Genomic DNA, 19,472 nt, shown 5'->3' with positions numbered 1-19,472 from the left:
GTTTCTTTGTTTTACCACCCTGTTATCCAGCCTTCCTGAAGGTTGGACAGTGCACACATTATACAATGTGTTAATGAGTTTCAGAATCGATTGTGTATCTGGTTTGCTGAGTTCTGTCCTGAATCATGTAATTTGAATTATGTTAATTCGGGTGAAACTGTGTTTCACAGTTTAAATTCCAAAATAAGTGATATCCACTGAATACTGCCAGTCAAATTGTGGGGAGGGGGGATTTGAGAGTGTCCTGCCTAGAATGTTAATTCACAGCGGATTGAATGAAAGCATTTTTTCAACAAGAATTTCTCTCTTCATCCTCTAGTCTTTAATTAAACTCTGGGATTCTATGAATGAACATGCATTCCTGCCAACGCCGCCGCTGCTGTCTGACATCCTGACATACACTGAGCTGGTGCTGGATGATCAGGGCCAGCTCGTGCACATGAATAGGCTGCCAGGAGGAAATGAGGCAAGTTGCACTTTCTTTAACACTGCTTTTCTTTCCGTGTCCTGCAGCACGTTGTGCCTTGGAGTAGGTTTGACAATTGTAATGAAAATTTACCAGGCCAGGCACAAAATCTATTCATTCAGTCTTTCGTAGATGAAATCTCTCTCTTGAAAATGGGATTTTTGTTTCATTAAAAATTAATACCTTCCGTACAATGGATATTTTAAACTCCGTAGTAAATGGTGATTCCGTTTCAAACCTGTGCCTATGCTATTTTTTCCTTCATAATTAAAAAGTGCTCGTTCAGCTATTCCAGGTAACCAGAGTTTATATTCCAACAAAATATGTTTTACAAGACTAAATAGAAACGTTTTCATTTCCTTCAAAATGAAAAGCCCATTTTCTGCTTGCCGTGGAAATACTCTGCAGCGTTTGTGTAACACGTGGGCAATGCGGGTGCAACATCCCCCTCTAGTGAGGGATTTCCATGGGACTGATAGTGCTGCCTGCCTGGTGGCTGCTCCTTCAGCTGCAGGTGGAGGAGGCCTACAGCTGTGGGCTTCTGCTGCTCTGCTGTGTCAGCAAGCCGTGGGTTGCAGCAGTGAAGCAGCTGGAGAAGAAAGCCAGCTGGTAGCCCGCTTGGGTTGGGTTTGGTTGAGTTTGGTCCTGGCTAGGTGGGATTCCAGAAGCAAATGTTTCCGCAGTGATTCAGGTTGGAGCTGTTCTAAGTGATGGCATCGAGGTGCTGGGTGCTGCTGAGCTGGCATAGTGCCTTTTACAGTTTTAGGGCATAAGACTGGCCCAGATGTTACACTGAGAACATCAAGGATGGCGACGAGAGGAAATAGAGGTTTTCATCACTGTTTATTACATGTCTCTTACTGGGGAAAGGTTTCAGAAATAGTATTTTTAGACTGAACCTAATTAGTCAGTGCTGACTGTGAGAGCACTGCTTCCTCGCTGGCCTATGGCAGAACCGCCTGAACTAGGACAGTTAAACCCAGCAGGAATGGTTCCCTGCATTGAGAGCTGGGGCTGTGGTCTGGGGAGCCTCACACCATCATCCTTCTCTCTTTCTCTGCACTCATTCAGTGTCTGAGTGGATGGTGGCTGGGGAAATAGCAACGTCCCTCAGGGACGTAGCTCTGCTCTCACTGAAATTACAAGCACGGAGCTGCCTGGGCATGAACATGTACTGTTTACTCTGCCAGTATGAATACAAATAGTCTTATTATAAGAGATTTTGTACCCAAAGACCACAAAAAAAAATTAGAAGTTTTATTTAACCCTTGGTAGACTTCATTACGCTCAATCTGAAAACAAATGGCACAGCTGTCGTGTGCGCAGCGCTGTCCCATGCGCAGGATCAGGCCCTCCTGTGGCAGTTCAGCCACTGGAAAGCAGCACAGGGACATGCTGTGTTGTTCCCCCCATGTTTTTCTGTCTCTTCAAGATGTCCTCTCCCAGAGGTGTGCAGCAGGTGCTGCTCTTGAGTGCTGGGGCTGAGGGCAGTGCTGGGTTTGCTGCCTGCCCGAGGCCGGTGGTGCTCAGCTGCCAGGCAGTGACCGTGGGACCGTGTGCAGCTGGAATGAGGTTTGAGGCATCGGTATTGAATTCTGTTACCAATAGCTGCTGCGCACAATAGCACTCATTCAGATGGGAGAGCGGTCAATCTGAGGAAGAGGCTCTGGCAGCACTCTGAAGGACAGGTGACATTCACGGGGTGACGAGCTGCCGAGCGGATTCATTCCTCCCCGCTGCACTTCCTTTATCAGGATGAGCCGACTTGAGGCTTTTAGGGTTTCATTTCGTTCAGCCGAGATGTTCACAAACGTGTGCTCTCTGTCCGGCACAGATGGAGGCGGGATGGTGGCGGGATTCAGGCAGAGGCCTTTCCTTTGTTAGGGCTGCTCACGTTATCATAAAGGGGGAACACTGGGGGCTCTTGCAGGGATAGTTTAAGCAAGTATGTTCTCAGAGCCTTAATGTGTACGTGCTGAGTGCTGGTTATGATGTTACGGAGTGTTTGTTCCCCCAGGTTTGGTTGGCAGCACCCAAGTGGTCAGTGCCTGGGGGCTGTGCCCCAAGCTGCGAGTTGCTCCCGCGCAGTGAGCTGCGGGCTGGGCCTGCTGGGCTGGGCATTTCCAGGAGGCTGACACTTATTTATTTCTGAAGAGGAGGGTTCTGACTGTAGTCAGTGCAGCTGCAGCTCTGCCCGTTCAGGCCCCTGTCACTGTTCTGCCTGCTGGTGGTCGGGAAGATCATGACAACACTCAGAAATGGAGTTTGATTTTTTGGGTGGTCCTTTGTAGAGCCAGGAGTTCGACTTGAGCATCCTTGTGGGTCCCTTCTAACTCGGGATATTCTGTCATTCTCTTATACTTGTTTGATATCAGAGATTGATTCAGAGCTATTCCCCCACGTGGGAGTGCCTCAGCAGCGCGGTGTCAGCTGTGCTGGGGCAGGGCTCCTCTGCTCTGCTGGGGCTGTGCTACACAGTATGAACAATTACATTTTCTCCATGTGAAAAGGGGTCAAGACACTCCTCCTCTTAAAGCATTCAGCTCAGCTGAGTGCCCTAATTGTTTTAGCCGGCTGGTGAAATTGAGAAGCCAGCATAAAATCCAGAGATCCGTGGCCACTGTGTTCAGCTGGATGTCAACCACAGAGGCTGCAATCCCTGCTCTCATATAGGGCAGAGCAAGAGCTCAGAGCTGGGAGTCTCCCATCCTGGTGGGCTCTGCTGGCAGTGTTCTGGGCTAGCCAGGCTGATGCTGTTGTTTTCAGAGAAATCTGTGAAATGGGAAATCTCAGAGAACTTTCACAATGTGAGAGGTTTTTCTCCATTTAGCTGATGACCACTTCATGTAACCCACCACCTCATTTGGCAGTAATTATCTCTTTGCTGGTAGTCTCAACAAAGAAGCCAAGGACTTAATGGACCATGAAAATACAACTTGTTATTTATTCCTAGGCAGCGCCTGCTCCTTCTGAGTGGAAGATCTGTCCTGTCCCAGCCACGCGGGGGAGCTTGCAGTGCTGCTGGCCATGTGCTCTCATAGCCCAGAAGGCATCACTAATGCGGGCCCTTTTTCCATCCCCGTGCCCTCTCAGTGCAGGCAGAGCTCTTGCTGGAACATCTGCTGTTCCTTTGGGCTGCAGACAGAATCCTGGATGCTGCCTTGAGCTGTCTGTGAGATGATGTCTGTTCCAGGTCCTTCACAGTAAGATCCTGAACTGTCTTCTGGCCCCCAGTTACTCCTCCTTGTGTGTCCTCTGTTACGATGCTGGCTGCTTTGGCACCTCTGCTTACATGTGGGACAGCTCCAGTTAGCTCTGTCTGCCACCGTAACATTTCACTAAGCACACTTGATAAGATTGAATTTGCAGCCCTAAAAAGTTAAGAAGATTTGCAAATAATTTTCAGAGCAGGTAGGTGCATACGAGAGGGACGAAGGGAGACAATATTTTATCAGCAGAATCAGACACTGCTCAGTAGGACCCTTCTGATGCTCCTGAGTTTGTTACTGGATGAGGACTGTGGGACAAATGGGGCATTTAGTGCCCCACTGTGACCACGTCAAGAACTGAGCAGCAGAAGTTTAGGTAGACATGAGCCATTGAAATGTTCAGAGCTTATATCGGCGAAAGGAAAGAAATCCACTTGCATAAGGTTGCAAAAGTGCATTTACTCTAAAGTGTTTTTAACAAGAAAATCACAAGTTCACACCGTTGCTTGGATCTAGATTACGGCACAAGACTTTAAACATTCCTGCTAGTTCAATTTTAAAATAAATGAAAGGAAACCTTTCTTCTTCATGGCACAGTCTTGCAAGTTTCTGGCTGAGATCTCCACAGTGTGGGACAGAAGTGTGTGGCTGAGATGTACTGTATGTATTTTGACTACAATTTGCCACGATCCTCTGGTGCTGGGACTGCACTGCTCACTATAAGACCCAACTGACCTCCAAGGGCAGGGAGAAAGTGAGCGTGAGGAGAGCCTGCAGCATTGCCCCAGGCAGCCTGCTTCTCTGCCTCGTGCAGTCTCTAAACATGTCATTTTCCCTCCTGGCACTAGATGTCACAGTTTTTCCTTCTCAGCAACGTGAGGTTCAGAAGTAACCCGTGCTGGAGGTGCGTTGGCAGACACCTTTCTGGTGAGTGTGGGAAGGCCTGGCCAGGTGGAACCGCAGCCGGCGCTGGGCACAGGGCTGCAGCAGCACTGCCTTGCCAGCTCCCTGGATTGCCTGGGGCTCGAAGGTGTAGCTAATGAATTTTATACAAGCACGGCTTCGTAGCTGAACTGCACGTTCTGCTCCATCACCCCATGGCCCTGCGTTTCATGACAGGCACAGGGTATTAAAACATCCACTGCGCTCCGTGCAGCAGGAAGATAAGTGCTTCTGAGAGAGCAGAGAGTGTAGGACGGTGGAGTTGGGGAATCAGTGTGAAGGTGAATGGAAAACAGATGTCCTCTTCTCACCCCACCCCAAACCCACCCAGAGATTACTGGAAAAGTAGTTGATTCCCGTTGTATTTCCCAATCCCAATTCTTGATGAGTTTTGGGAGCAATCCTGACCTGAAGGCCTCCGTGGCAGTGGGAATAGGTTTAAATAACAGGGAAGCTGGACAACTATTTGTGCTGCACAGCAAGTGGTGGCTCCTCATCTGAAACGAGCGTGGTACAATTTCAGGAGGTGATCCTCCATTGGCAGAATGATTTCAGCCCCCATCAGCGAGATGCTCGGCTGTCACCACGAGGGGCAGGGGCCAGGGTTGGTGCAGAGCACGCTTTTGCTGCGAACAGGAGTCTCATCCTTAGCAAAAGGCAGAATGTGTGCTGACGAGTGGAACGTAACACCAATTTTTGGTTGTTTATAAGAATATAGCCCGAACTTCTTGCGGGATTTTAAAATTTTCCAGTACCTTTGTTAGTGGGGGCACAAAAGGGATGGTGCAAAGTTGGATCTTGTACCTTGGGGTATGTATTTGAACACTTGGATGTGGATGTTACACACACACACACACACACACACACACACACACACGTTTGCCTACAACACAGGAGGTTCCTAATGAAGATTACCCCTTGGCCTCTGTGATCCGTCGGTCTGTTGCTTTATGAGAGCTGAATTGTTTGGGCTGAAGTTTTCAGGCTTTACACCTGCCTGCATTGGAGCTTTGTTTAGAAACCTTCATCCAAAGCATTCTGTTTTGATGCAGAGCTGGCAGTGATTTTCCCAATTAATCTGTGGGCTCAGACAGGAACTTGAATTTACAGCGAATGCATTTTAGGTTCAACATGATGCCTTTAGTTAGTTCTGAGAGAGAGCTTCAAACCTTGCAGCAAGGTGTGGGTGCAGTCCAAGCTAGGTTTACAGTCTTCAGCAGTTGTCTAGAGCGTTTGGAGCTCTGGATGTCCTCTTGCTTTCTCTGGACATCAGCTGGCATGCTGCTTGCCACCCAAGTACCCTTCATCTGGTGGAAGGAACCAGGACAGTGGGAATTTATGTTGTATTCCTTCCAGTCCCAGCCCTGAGCAGCACTTTGCTGTGCCTCCTCCTGGAGCTATCCCTCCCCACGGCTCATCCTCACAGCCCTGTCCTGTGCAGCACCATGCCCAGCATGGGCTTGGCTGCACCTCCTGCTCCTGACAGTGCCTTTTTCAGAGGCAAGAGGAGGAGGAAGGGCTCCTGGATTCTGCTGTTCCCCTTTTGTCAAGGCAGGAAGACTGAAGGCCTCTAGCAGTCCATCGTGCCTTTCTTCTGGGAGCTGGCTCATGCTGAAATCCAGCAAGTGCATAGAGGCTTTCTTCTAGCACCATCTTGCTGTGGGACAGGAGCTAGTCGTCCTGCTGCATGGCTCTTGCTGCTGGCAAGCACTGAGCTGCTGCAGCTTAATGCATGTTGTCCTCCAGCTGCACTGCTGCAGGGATGGGGGGCCCTGCAAGGTCCTCCTGCCCCACGCTGGTGCTCTCAGGGCGCTCGGTGCCTGCTGACTGCCACCAGCAGTCAATTTGTGACTGCATCAGTGTGTGTATTACTGCTCACATCGATAGCGCAATTAATGTTGAAGTCAATTTTGGTGTTAATTTTAGGCCATGATTAGTGTTGACACTGTGTGTCAAACGAACGGCGTTTATGAGCGCCATGAAAGCGAACGTTAGTTAATATCACGCTTTTACTATCTGTTAATGGTTACATTAAGGCAAAGATCTATTGGGAGAAGATGTGTATAAAATTATATATATATAAAACTTGTGCGTAATGTGTGTGTGCTGTGCAATTCTGCATGGCTGGTGTTATTCAGGGAGCAAATGGCATCTGAGCACTGAATCCTAATCACAGTTTGGAACATCAGAAATAATGATCACTTCTGATCGGGGGTTGTGAATAATTCATCCGCTTTGATTTCCACGTTCTGTCCGGTGATACTTCTCAAACCAAATGTGTTCCTACAGGAGAATAATGGTCCCACTTCCTATGGAAATCCTGTGGCACAAATCATTTTGCCAACGTGAAAACAGTTAAATAAGATGGTTCCTGCTTTTATTTTTCCCTCCCTCTCCCCTTTGCTGCTGTGTGTGCTGGGAAGAGAGCTGTGGCAGGAGAAGCACTGCCCGACCGTGCTGCCTCTGCTGAGAGCCCACTTGGAAGCCCCCACTGCTTGCCATCACCCTTTGTTGTTCTGGTGGTGCTCCTAGGTGATTAGCTCAGCCTGTCTAATTAACCTGTAAGTGTAGTGCAACATCCAAAGGTTTCTTGACCACCTCTGGGGACGGTGACTCCCCCACCTCCCGGCGTGCAGGTCTGCGTGCCCAACCAGCGTTCACGTTCTGTTGTCTCACAGCATTACAACTTTGCCTTTGTGCTTTGCTGTAATGCTGCTGTTGCAGCAGAGCAACCTGCTGACCTTTAGAGATTTATGCTCCTGCATTTGAAACTGGTGCAGTCTCTTTCTCTCTTCCCCAAACGCTGCTGTTGGATGCTAAGATGCAACTGCGAATCTGCAAATATTCTGAAGCAAGCAAACAAATTAATCCTTTATGACATATCCGTCAAAATATTGAAACTGAGACCAAGGGGAAGGTGAAGAGAAACGTGGTCTGTCTGCCAGCCCACAGCCTCAGCCCTGGGGAGGGAGGAGTGAGGCGAGGATCGGCCAGCTGTGGGGTTTCTGGATTGCTGCCTGCTTCACTTCCCATGACCCTTTGATTAATTCCTCTGTCTTTTTATTTTTTTTAATGAGCCTATTATGGCATATCTTACTGCAGATACTGATTGGATCTCAACTGTACATTGTGCAGTTTTGATTTGGATTAAATGGCACATATCTATCTGCTGCTTCTCCACTCTCCCCCTCCCGGTTTAGTTCATCATGTTCAGAATTCAGAGTCCCCGCAATGAGAGCTTCAGCCCCCCTGATTGCAGCGGGTGTGCAATCGGCTTGAGGAATGTGTACTCAGAGCTTATGATCCTTGGGCAAGCAGAGACTGGGTGATGCATGTGGCTTTCAAGGGACGCTGCTATTTCCATCTGTTAATGGCATTCCAGGATGGCCAACTCCCCGGCGCGGGGACGCGCGGCGGCTGAGGGATGGCAGGCACGGGGTACAGATGTTGCTGATCTCCATAAGATGGGCCAGAAGAGATCGTCTGCTGATTTTAAGAAGAAAAATATGCAGCAAAAAGCATTACTTATCCTGGCGGGGCTTGGAAGGAAACGGCTGCAGTGTTTGTGGAGGAGAAGGGGAAGAGGCAGGGGGATGAAAGGAAGGACAGTAAATACAGGAGGGAGATGGGGAACGAAGGGGCTGCTAACGTGAGGGCAGGGTCAGGGATGCAGGCTGCTGTTAGTGGGGTTCCCAAGGAAAAGACAGAAACGCAGTATACACAAGAAAAAAAAACCAACAGCATGCACGATTCCTTGCTTTCACATATTAAAATCATCCACTGAGCTTTTGTTCTTCTCTCTTCCTTGATTGCAGATCGGGATGGTAGCTTGGAAAATGACACTCAAGACCCCCGAGTACCCCGAAGGCCGCGATATCATCGTCATCGGCAATGACATTACGTACCGGATAGGCTCCTTCGGGCCTCAGGAGGACGTGCTGTTCCTCAGGGCTTCAGAGCTCGCTCGAACCCACGGCATCCCCCGCATCTACGTGGCTGCCAACAGCGGAGCCAGGATTGGTTTGGCTGAGGAGATCCGGCACATGTTCCACGTCGCGTGGGAGGACCCGGACGACCCATACAAAGTAAGGAGGCACAGGAAATAGAGATGGAAGTCTCCGTGGCTTAGGAGATGATCCTATTTTAACACAGCCTCGTTTAATTGAGGTGAGCTGCGTATATGCCAGGCTGTTAGGTCCAAAGTTGGTATTGGATCTGTCAGGCAGCAGAACGAGCGTCCAGAATGAATTAGTGTGAAATGCTGAAAGCATCCCCAGCTTCCACTGACCTCAGTTGGAGCTGTGATGTTGAGACAGAACATTTGCCTCGCTCTTAAATTAAATTCTGCTCCCTTGAAACTCTCTTTTTGGATAGGGTTGCTGGGAAACGGGAAGGGTCTGCAAAAGGGAATGAATCAGTGAGCTGTTTTTCCCTTCAGGGATACAAATACTTGTACCTGACACCTCAAGACTATAAGAAAGTCAGTGCTCTGAACTCAGTTCACTGTGAACACGTGGAGGACAATGGAGAATCCAGGTAAGCACAGATGAGTCTGAATGAAGGGCTTTCTGCGCTTCCTTGGGTATGCATGAAGGTGGTACGTGCTCAGCTGAGGAGCTGGAGCTCTGTGTTGGCAGGGCATGGGGCAGGAGGAGCATCTGTGCCATGCAGTGCCTTGTTCGAGGAAGAACTGTGTTGGCACCGTGGCACTGCCTGGGACTCCAGGTTATGCCTGGGGGTCCTGCAGTGGTAAATGCTGTAACACCAGGATGATGATTTCTGCCTAGGGACTCGCAGTCTAAATTTTGCAAATTGCTTTTTGAGTAGACTCCAGAGTAAGGAGAGACGAATCCCTGGATGAGAGCTAAGCCCTCCGTGCGCTGTGGAGAATGGCAGTGCCTTACAGTGTTTGGTTTTCCATGCACGTCTGTGCTCCAGGCGGATGTTTTCCCAGCTGCATCCCAAAGGTAGCTCATCTGCAGATGAGGTGAAGAAGTTTTCAGAGCTAGATTGAAACAGCAGTGCTGCTGCTGGAGAGAGAGAGGAGGATGTGCATGGGAAGAAGAAAGCCTGGCCTGCAGCCTGGCAGGCTCTAGATGAACAAAGAAATAGCTGTAGGTGTGGGGACAGCAAAGTCAGTGGCTCTTCAGTGATGTACTTAAGCACATGCTCAAGTGCTTTGCTTAGTGAGGGCCTAGTGTGGGAGATAGAAGCCAGTCTGAGAGTGCTGAGTAAGAAGGGACCGTGCTGGGGAAGCAAGGCACAGAGGAAGAAAGTGTAGAAAAGGTAAGAACTTCAATATTGTCTGTTGTCCTGTTGTTGTGTTCCTTTTGGCTGCATGTTCTCTTCCTTTCTTGTCCTTTTATTATGATCAGACCGTGCTTCGCATCCTGTGGGAATGGCAGAGCACTTTTCATGGGATCTCTTCTCTCCCTTGGCGTTTCCTCTTCGCAGTGCTGCTGCCCTTGTGTGCACATAGGCCTGTTCATGATGCTCAGCAAGGCTGCAGAATGAGCTCCTGTATGGGTCCGAGATGGGTTTTATGCACATTACTCTTCAGAGCTTTAATGATATTTAGTCACTTTCCATTTTCTTCATAGCAAACTGATTCAGCAAATCACTGGACCTTGTGACTCAAAGGCTGTATGTGTCTCCTTCAGGTATAAGATAACAGATATTATCGGGAAGGAAGACGGACTTGGGATAGAGAACCTCAGAGGATCTGGCATGATTGCTGGAGAATCATCTTTAGCCTATGAGAGTATTATCACCATCAACTTGGTAATCCCCCGCTGCTTTCTATTCTTCAAACTTTATCAATCTATTTCAGCTAAAAATCCTGTGGTGGTACACAGGAGATACACCTGGGATCAGACGCTTGGTTGATGTCAATTGACTCCTGTAGGCTTTGAGCAGCACTGTTGGCACCAGTACAAGGCTGGGTCCATACAGACTAAATGTAGGACACTTTCAGAAAGCACCCATTGGGCTTCATGTTTGCTCAGTCAGTAAATTACTGCTTCTCTCCCTTTTTTAAATAGAATACATAAGTGTTGAGATGCTGTGTTTTACAGAACAGTAGGTTCTGGAGTTTTGCAGTGGGGAATAGGTTTTATAACCTTGTAATACAAACATGACTAGTTTTATTGTTTTATTTAGGCATTTGAATCAATAGGGTTTGGCTGTGTGGTAGGACAGAAATCAATGTGATTTCTTCTTTTTTTTCTCTCTTTTTTTAAGGTTACGTGTCGGGCAATTGGAATTGGAGCTTACCTCGTTCGGTTAGGGCAGAGGACTATCCAGGTTGAGAACTCTCACATAATCCTGACGGGCTGTGGAGCCCTCAACAAGGTAAGCATTTACATTTCAGCCTTCAGAGCTGTGTGGAATGAGTTATTGTGTCCGTGAGTTCTGCCTGACACTCGAGCTGCCACCACTGTACCTGCTCCGTACTCAGACCCGTTCGCTGTTTGCTTCTGGGACAGCTGTGAAGGGGGGGTCCCAGGGGCTGAGCCTGCCCTGCTCAGGTTCTTCCTGATCAAGGACAAGAGCTGGCACAGGGATCATTCAGAATGGCTTTCAGTCATTTTTATTTGTTAGTCTGGTGAGGAGAGTCCTTTCTTGCACTTATTTTCCTTGACAAGAACATCACATTGACAACCAGAGGCACTGTTGCAGGTATTCTGCTTGGACATGGGAGGGGGACCTTTGAAGTACTGCAGATTGAAGGGCCTGAGCCTGAACCAGGTGGAGGGGAGGAGGGAGGAAGCCATGGGAAGGAGTGCGGATGGTGATTTTCATCAGCTATTGGGGCAGGGAGGAACCGCTCAGGCTGTAAGAAAACTTAGTGCTTTCACTACTAAGACAGCTCTTTTTTTTTTTTCTTCTGCTTCTTTTTTTGTTTTTTTTCCCCCACCAGAGGCGATTTTTCTCCCTTGCTGCCCTGTGCCTATTAATATCCCAGCCTGCAGCTCCTTGTGTGCAGCAGACGCGGCTCGCAGCCAGCCCAGCTCTTGTCCCTCTCACTGAGGGCTTTGTTTACGTGGGAGTTAGGATTGTGTGGGCCCCGGTGCCCTTCCCCATTGTGCAGCTTTGTTCTCAGGCACTCTCCAGCACCTGGGGTGGCTGTGCTTCAGCGCAAGCTGCGTTTCAAGGAGTGCCTGCCCGACAATGGGAGATAAAAGGAAAATAGTCTCTCGTTGAATTATTCCCTTGAATAAAGGGGGCTCTGCAGAGAATGAAGCATTGATCCTATCAACTCCAGGATGCGGTACCCTCAGTTAGATCTCTTACACACATCACACACACCTGCATCAATGGAAGGAAAAAGAGGCATTTGAAGATCCATCCTTTAAAAAGAGATTGAGTCAGTTAGTGCTTGCTGAAGTGAAGTACGTTGCGTGATTCCAGCTGTCATTTGTTGGTGATCGGGGTCCTGCAGAGTCTCCCAGATGGCTCAGCAAGTCTGTTAAGTCTTCCTCTTCTGCTCTCCTCTTTCTGGGTTTGACTGCAAGTTCTGCACATGGAGCGAATGTTTGATTTTATACGACTAAATTAATTTTGCTGAGTTTTAGGCACTTAAAAATTAAAGATTCACTCTGAATTAAGTGTCTGACATCTGTCAGAAGGCCTAGGGGGGAGATGCTTTCACGGGGTGCTTTGGCCCTGCTCTGAATCACTCCACGTGTCCTTTTCTCTCCCTTTATGCTCTGTTGGAAAGGTATGTGCTGTTATATAGGCACTGAACTTCTAGCTGCTTAAAGGTCAGGCAAAGGGTGGAGCCTGTTGCATCCTCTCCAGCTTTCCCTGTAAGAAGGCTGAAGCCCAGACCCAAGGGGAGGTTTACCTGTCCTTGAGGAGCTGCGAGTCCCCTCTCATCTGGATGCATCTGTGATGTGTCTTGCTAGTTTTTGTGATCTTCTTTATTTGATCCCTCCCGTTCTGGTGAGAGTTTCTTGAATGGATCCAGCTCTGTCTGTGTGCCAGGAGTACATCTGAGGCACAGAAATGACCTCCAGAGCTCTCACATCTGAGCTCATTCCAGCTGAGATCTTCAGCAGCAAAGCACATGGCGAGAGCTAACGCATCTCTATCATCTTGCCATGGAGATAGTATCTGCTAGAGATTCACACTGTCTCCTTGTTCCTGTGTGTAAACCTTTAAACACTTCCTCCCTTGAATTAGGACGGACAGTTTGTTCGCATTCCCTTTTGATTAGAAGTTGGGTCTCCATCAGCCAGGGGACGACTGAGTGGAGTCTTCCCTAGGAGGAACACAGGGGTCCTTGGATGTGAGGTTCAATGTGTTCTTAGCAGCGTGTGAATAAGGTTTCAGGAGAGCCTGGTGGTGGGAACCTACTGCAGTTTTCCTTCTGTGGAGCAACTGAGCCTCACTTCTCTTTGTTCCCTTGGATGAGAGCACTGGGCTCTTCTCAGCAGAGTCACTGCTTTGCTTTGTGGCCTTCAGGTGATCCCCTGTTAAGTGGGCAGGGACCTGAGGAAGGATCATGCCTGAAACAAAGATAAATAAATGGAGGCTGCTGTCTTGCCTGACAGTTGGAAATGAAAGTTTCTAACACAGCTGCATGCAAATAATCCTTCAGCTTTTCCCAATTTGATATCAGAAATGTGGCACAGATTTTTCCATGGCTGACTTTAATTCCTGTCTTCAAAGAAGATGTTGTACAAACACTATACTCAGAGTTGTGTCTGCCTGCGTATATTGAAAACGCAATGCAGAAATGCTCGCACGGCAGCGGGGGAGACCTGGGCTTGCCAAAAGCACTGAGTGTTTTTTTCTGGAAAGTTGCTTGATGTTTCATTTTGCTGCGGGTTCGGTGTGATTTACAGGAGGAGGAGAACCGTGAGAAGCGTTCGGTGCCAGCAGATCTGGTCTCGTTCATTATCGTTATGCAAACCCAGCTGGAGAGGTTGGGCATACAGGGGGGGGTCCGGCTGGCACAGTCAGGCTGTGGGCCGTGGCCTGGGCAGCGAGCTCAAGGTCAGTGCTGTTCTCCAGGGGCTGATGTCACACACAGTGCTGTAAGCAGGGAGGCACCTGCTAGCACGCAGGTTTTGGCATTCCCTCGGCCCCACTGCCCGTGGGGGTGAGGGGGAGCAGCGTGAGCTGTCTCTGTGCTGGTGATTAAGCTGTCTTTGTTTGCAGCCCGGACCTGCGGGCAGGGGATGGAGGGAGAGGTGCGATGCTGCGCTGGGGCCGGCGGCTCCGGGCTGCATTTCATCTGCACCCCTTTTGTCTTCAGCAGCACATTTCAGCAGGGGGTGGAGAGGTGGAAATGACATTTCATTCCTCTCCCGTGAGCGTGTGCGCGCGCCTGTGCTGAGCCCGCTGACCCCCCTGAAAATTGAAATAATGATAATGCGCGTCTCCTGACTGCATCAAAGTATCAGCACATCAAAAGCCAGGAGGCATGAAATGCAAATGATAAAGTGAAAGCAGATGGATTGTGCATGATCGCCTGATGCCCAATGAATTTTAAAAGGTGCCGGTTCACATGGGGAGAGGGGCTGAAATAAACACGTTATCCCTGCAATTTTTTTTTTTTTTTGTTCTTGCCGCTCACTCCTGACAATATTTTTTCACACTTCAGCGAGCAGCCACTCCATCTCTCTCCCTCCCTCTCCCTCTCTTTCTCTCCCTCTCTCTCGCTGTCTGCCTCACACGCGTCTCGGGTCATGTCGCCGCAGCTCCGGTGGAAATAATAAGATATAAACCACGAGGTTGTTATTTGCATAGAAATAGCATGGAGCCCCAGGCAGCATGGGAGAAGGACACAGAGATCATTTGTCTAAAATTTTAATGAAAACTTTTGCTGAGACAGAGGTTTTGTTTTTTGTTGTTGTTTCTTTTTTTTTTTTTTTTAACTTTGGCTGCCTCCCCCTTTTTCCACCCCTGTGCCTTCGTGCACCTCCCTCAGCTCCCCTCCCCTCTCCTTCCCTCCCCTTCCCCATCACCAGCTGAATGGGCAGGTGACGTGCTGCTGCCCTGCACTCACAGGTTAATTTCCAGTGCTTTCCTTCTTCATAGAAGGAAGCTGAAGAACTCCAGATTTATGCATTGCTTACGTGGTTCGAGCTTCCAGAACTACATTTCACCTCAGTCCTCCCAGGGATGTTCCCAAGTCTGTCGCTGACCTATTTTTAATTAGTTTGCTCCTCCTTGCCTTTTGTGTTTAGAAGAAATCCCATCTTTAAGGCTGTTTCATCAATGCAAACAAAGAGTGGCTTTCCATCACATCAGTGCCCAAAGCAGCAGTGTCCCTTTGGCACTGTGACTGTGGTGGGATGAGGGGTGACTCTGGTTTCACAAGAACCATTGGGCTCTGCCTGCTCTCTCCAAAATCTCTCACACCTGAAGTTGTTTCCTTAGCGTTGTTTCTGAACGTGTGGATCAGTGAGAGTGGCTAAGGGGCTTCTTTTCTGAAAAAAAAAAAGAAGTTCTTCATTTATGGTAGCAAATTTCCCCATGAGAAGGATGCTTTGGGTCATGGGAATAATAGTCAGAGAGCATCCACAGGGCTGCAAAGAGTCTGCGTGGCTGAGGGCTGAGATGCCGAGGGGATGGATCCCTGCACTGCAGATATCCATGGGTAAGGAATCACCATGGCCCCTTCTGCTGCTTGGGCACTCCTGACTCCCTGAGTTCACATCAGGATAATACCTCCATCCTCAGGGCTTCTTTCTGAGGAAGTTTGTCCTCAAAATCGTATTTATTTAAACGTGTCTGATGGTACTGTAGCCTGTTGTAGGCCTGAAGACATCGGCAGATTGCTGCTGGGGAAATTGCAGAAGCTGCTGGGACTGCTGGAAATGGGTGGGGGTGGGCAGCAGGAGGGGGCAGGGGGAGCAGAGCTGGGCACAGGGCTCCTTGGTGGAGCTGTGGGTGAGGAATGGGAGGCTCTCAGCCTGCCAGTCTGTCTCGTGTGAGTGATCCGTCTTCAGCATCGCAAGCAGTAATATTTACCCTTCAATTTCACAATCTGGAAAAATAAATAAAGGCCCAGTGAGATTGATGCTGTTCAGGGGGTTTACTGTAAAATACAGAATGTGAAAAGCTCTTCTTTTGAGACTCAAGGCAGGCTAGCTCAGTATCTGCTCCAGATGACTCCAGTGTTGGGATTAGATCAAAGCAATCATGTGAGAGAAATCATACGAGTTAGAACAGCGAGTGCCATCCCTGTCATTCAAAGAAGCATTATAATTATTAATGCATGATATGAATCTTTCTGTAGTGGCACAGCAAGACTATTAGGGAGACATATTTGGATGCGGGGTGTTGGAGAATGCTGACCAAAGGGGGTCCAGGAGGTGTCAGCTGGGAGCTCACACTCAGCAGCAGCCCCATGGGGACATCCCCAAGGTTGTCCTGCTGCTGGCCCAGTGGCAGCAGGGGCTCCATGGACGGGCAGAGCACGGTGGTTTCCTGGGTGGAGGCTGCTTCCTTCAGCTCACCCAGAGCAGACGCAGGACCGTGGTTTCCCTGCTGTAGGTTACCAGTGCTCACACGCCAACAAAGCTGCCTGGTTTGGGAACCAAGGTCAGAATAGTTACAGAGTCGTGGCATGGTTGAGATGCAGGAAGCTTTACAGCCCCATCCCCAGCTGCAGGCTGGCTGCCCCCCAGCTGGTCAGGGGCCCAGAGCCCCGTGCATGGCACTGGGCACCACCTGGAATGGGGCACGCAGGGCTGGTGACACCAAGGTCTTTGTTCTGTCTGGAGAAATGGTGAGCAGGATGGGTGCCTGAGCTTCAGATAAGTGCAAATAAACACCGTCCTTCATTTCTACATTTTATTTTTAATTGCCTTTCTTTAAGTGGTGGTATTTGTGTATTGTTCCCATTAGAGACAATTTACGTTCAAGACATCACATTATCGGTCCCTTTATGTTTGCTTAGGGAAGAAAGTCTAATAGATTTCTGTTGACTTTTTTTTTCCTTCCTCCTTCTATCATTTTTAATATGGATCTCGATCGGTTTCTCTGTGTGGATGGTGCTTGTACAGTGTGGGCATGTGGTATTTAATCCCTCTGAACAGGAGTTCAGCATATTGGCCCCTATTCTGCCCATCTGAATCTCTCCCTGCACCTCCTAGGGAAACTCTTTGTGTTTTAAACCCCATATGCATTTAATGTAGCAGGAATTGCATCCCAGTTCCTGGTGATCCTTTAAGGGATGTTTTACTGGAGTGTTCTGCCACCAACATCCCACTGGAGCTGAATGGAAGAAGATAATCTTCAAATGTGTCCCATGGCAGCTGGTCCTGCCCTCCCATCTCTCAAGGTGTCCCTGGGAGTGTGTCAGGATGATCTGCCTATGGCTTTTCTCTACTGCTGTTCTGGATGGTTGAGTGGGAACTCTAGGAAAGAGCTCTGGAAAGCTGTCAGATATCTCATGATTAAACCCAAAACCATGCTGCAGGGTGAACAGAGTTTCATTGTCCTGTGCTGGAGCTGTCCCCTTGGTTGATCTCCGTGTTCTGATGGGGCTCAGAAGGTGGCCAAGGGGATGACCAAAAACAAGATCACTAAGTATCATGGAGACAATTCTTAATACTGTTTATAGGGCTGTTGTCGAGAGTAGGGAACCCCTAGCTGGGACAGATGGGATTTATGAGTGTTTGGACCATGTAGAACAGGGGGCTGTAATTTTAGTTTGCAAAGTATATTGAGCCCTTTTGATTTACCACTGACTGATGGAGTGACCTTGAGCAAAACACACCGTCTCCCTACGCTGTGAAAGGAGAGCTTGGCAGGAATTTTTTGACAAGACATTTTTCATTTGAAAATGCCAATTCACTGGAACAGGAACTCTTCAGGAAAAGGTGTTGGTTTTGATGAATTCCTCATTTGGAATGTTTTCATTTTGTCAATCGAAAAGCTCTTTTATTCCAACTGAATGTTCATTCCAAATTAACTTCTATTTCTAATATCTCCACCAAAGATTTCAGAAGTCAGAAGCAGACCTGGTGATCCTGTCTGGTCAAATCTTGGGGCCGCACGTTTTGCGGTCCAGAAGAGGAAATTTTCAAAGGCCCCCACAAATCCGTATGGGAAGGAGACAGTTTCCTCCCAGGAACATTTCACGTCACCATCTGCATCAGTCAGGCACTTTGGGATCTTCAGGCAGAAGGTGCCATGGCCAGGCCAACTGCAGCAGCACTGCCCCCCCGGATATGTCTTCCCCTGCTGCCTCCCACACAATTGCTTCTTCCCCTTCCCCCTCTGATCTCCCCAAACTAAAGCAAGGAGAGGCCTCCACCAGCAGGCCCCGCTCTGGATTTGCAGTCAGGAGCCATCTCCAATAACCATCAGGCTGTCAGCTTCCCCCACCTCCCCCTGCCTCCCACCTCCCCCATCACTCACCAAAGGAAAAAAAGAGCTGGAGCCACAGCTTGAAATATATCATGCAATAGTGTATCATGAATTTCTTGTGAATCACATTGGTGAAGCAGGTTTATTTATTTCTGAGACTTTAAATCAATACAAAGTAGGTCTCTTAGTTCTGAAGCTGGGATGGAGTGTGAAAAAATGAGCCCATTGTACTCTTAAAACTTTGGGGAAAGGAGATGACAGCTATATAATTCCATTTACCAGGCACTAGGGGCTTTAATGTGAAGGTGACAGGGAGCTCTTTGTGCATTTAGAGCACCATATCTTCTAAATAAAAGATCTGTAGACTTGATAGTGGAGTATAGCTCTGACTTTAATAATCTCCAAGCATTAGACTGAGCCAATATGTTCCCAAGTCAGAAGGGTCCCCCACCGAACGCTCGTAAATTAAAAGTGCAGGAACTGCACACGCCGGTAGATTAGAGATGCAAGAAGTGCACCCACTCCTGCTGCATCTCCCTCAGCTGCTCCTGTGCCTGGAGTGGCTTCCCTTTTGCCCTCTAATGACACGATACGTGTGGAGGAAGAGCTGAGGGATGGAAATGAACGCCGTAAGATCTGCTGAGGCTTGACTGCACGTAATAGCAGCCAGGTTTTAAGTTCCTACATTGTGTTTTCTGATGAGACATTCATTCTGATCATTTCTGCCTGTTTATGAAAAATAGGCTATTTATAGTATGTGCATGTGCCTTTCTGCTTCAGGTTTCTGGCAGATAATATAAATTGTGGGATGGGAATTGCAATTATTGAAATTATTTGGATAAAAATCTGGCACTTGTATTTGATATAAACACATGATATGCTCTGAATAATAAGAGCACTTATGTTACATGATGATTCCCATTCAAGCTCTCCGCTGTCATTTTTTAAGATCTTTCATCTTTGATGAAACATTTGAGCCAATCAAGTTTGCAGCCAGAGCAGCTCCGCTGTGAATGTCTCAGCTCCAGCAGCTCAGCTTCTGCACAGCAGTGTGGGAGAGCTGCTGGTCAGTGCAGGCTGGAAAATGATCTAGAAAATGATCAGCACAGCCATGGTGTGCCCGTGGGCCTGGGAGGAAGGGCCTTCTGAAGGCTGAAGGGGCTGCCAGGACACTGGCTCTCCTTTGTGCTTCCTGAAGGGTCCTCTGTAGTGAAAAGATATGTGGTGTCCTAGCACAGCTTCTGTAGAACAGATGGAATAGGCAGTGGCATTTCTGCTGGGGTATTTTCTAAGCATGGAGCATCAGAGGTTGTGTTACCTGGAAGGCTGTGTGTGCTCTTACAGCCACAGGCTGAGCTTTAACATGTGCAGCTCTGTATCTCCCATCTCTGTTGGGACACTTCACTGATCTCCTCATCTTTTTGTTGCGATGGAGGCACAGAGGAGTCAGAGCAGCTGCAAAGAGTGAGGAACTGGAAATGATATCCCAAGTGCCATCCACAGGAATGCTCTTCCTGAGGTTTCCC

At 48.5% G+C, this 19,472-nt stretch overlaps 1 protein-coding gene across 1 annotated transcript in view; it reads left to right on the top strand.

The window, feature by feature from the left end:
* ACACA (acetyl-CoA carboxylase alpha) overlaps positions 1-19,472 on the top strand; it is a 96,900-nt gene that overhangs the window by 55,600 nt on the left and 21,828 nt on the right. The window contains exons 41-45 of the mRNA XM_065732089.1: positions 320-466; positions 8,433-8,702; positions 9,056-9,153; positions 10,278-10,398; positions 10,858-10,968. Coding sequence (XP_065588161.1) covers positions 320-466; positions 8,433-8,702; positions 9,056-9,153; positions 10,278-10,398; positions 10,858-10,968 — 747 coding nt within the window. The remainder of the gene's footprint in view (positions 1-319; positions 467-8,432; positions 8,703-9,055; positions 9,154-10,277; positions 10,399-10,857; positions 10,969-19,472) is intronic.

This window comes from Cyrtonyx montezumae, unplaced genomic scaffold, assembly GCF_038088225.1.
Source record: "Cyrtonyx montezumae isolate F1298 unplaced genomic scaffold, pur_monq_1.0 scaffold_15, whole genome shotgun sequence".
In the NCBI taxonomy this organism is placed as follows: Eukaryota; Metazoa; Chordata; class Aves; order Galliformes; family Odontophoridae; genus Cyrtonyx; species Cyrtonyx montezumae.
The sequence above is the reverse complement of the archived record's forward strand: the minus strand, read 5'-3'. Positions and strand labels throughout refer to the sequence as shown.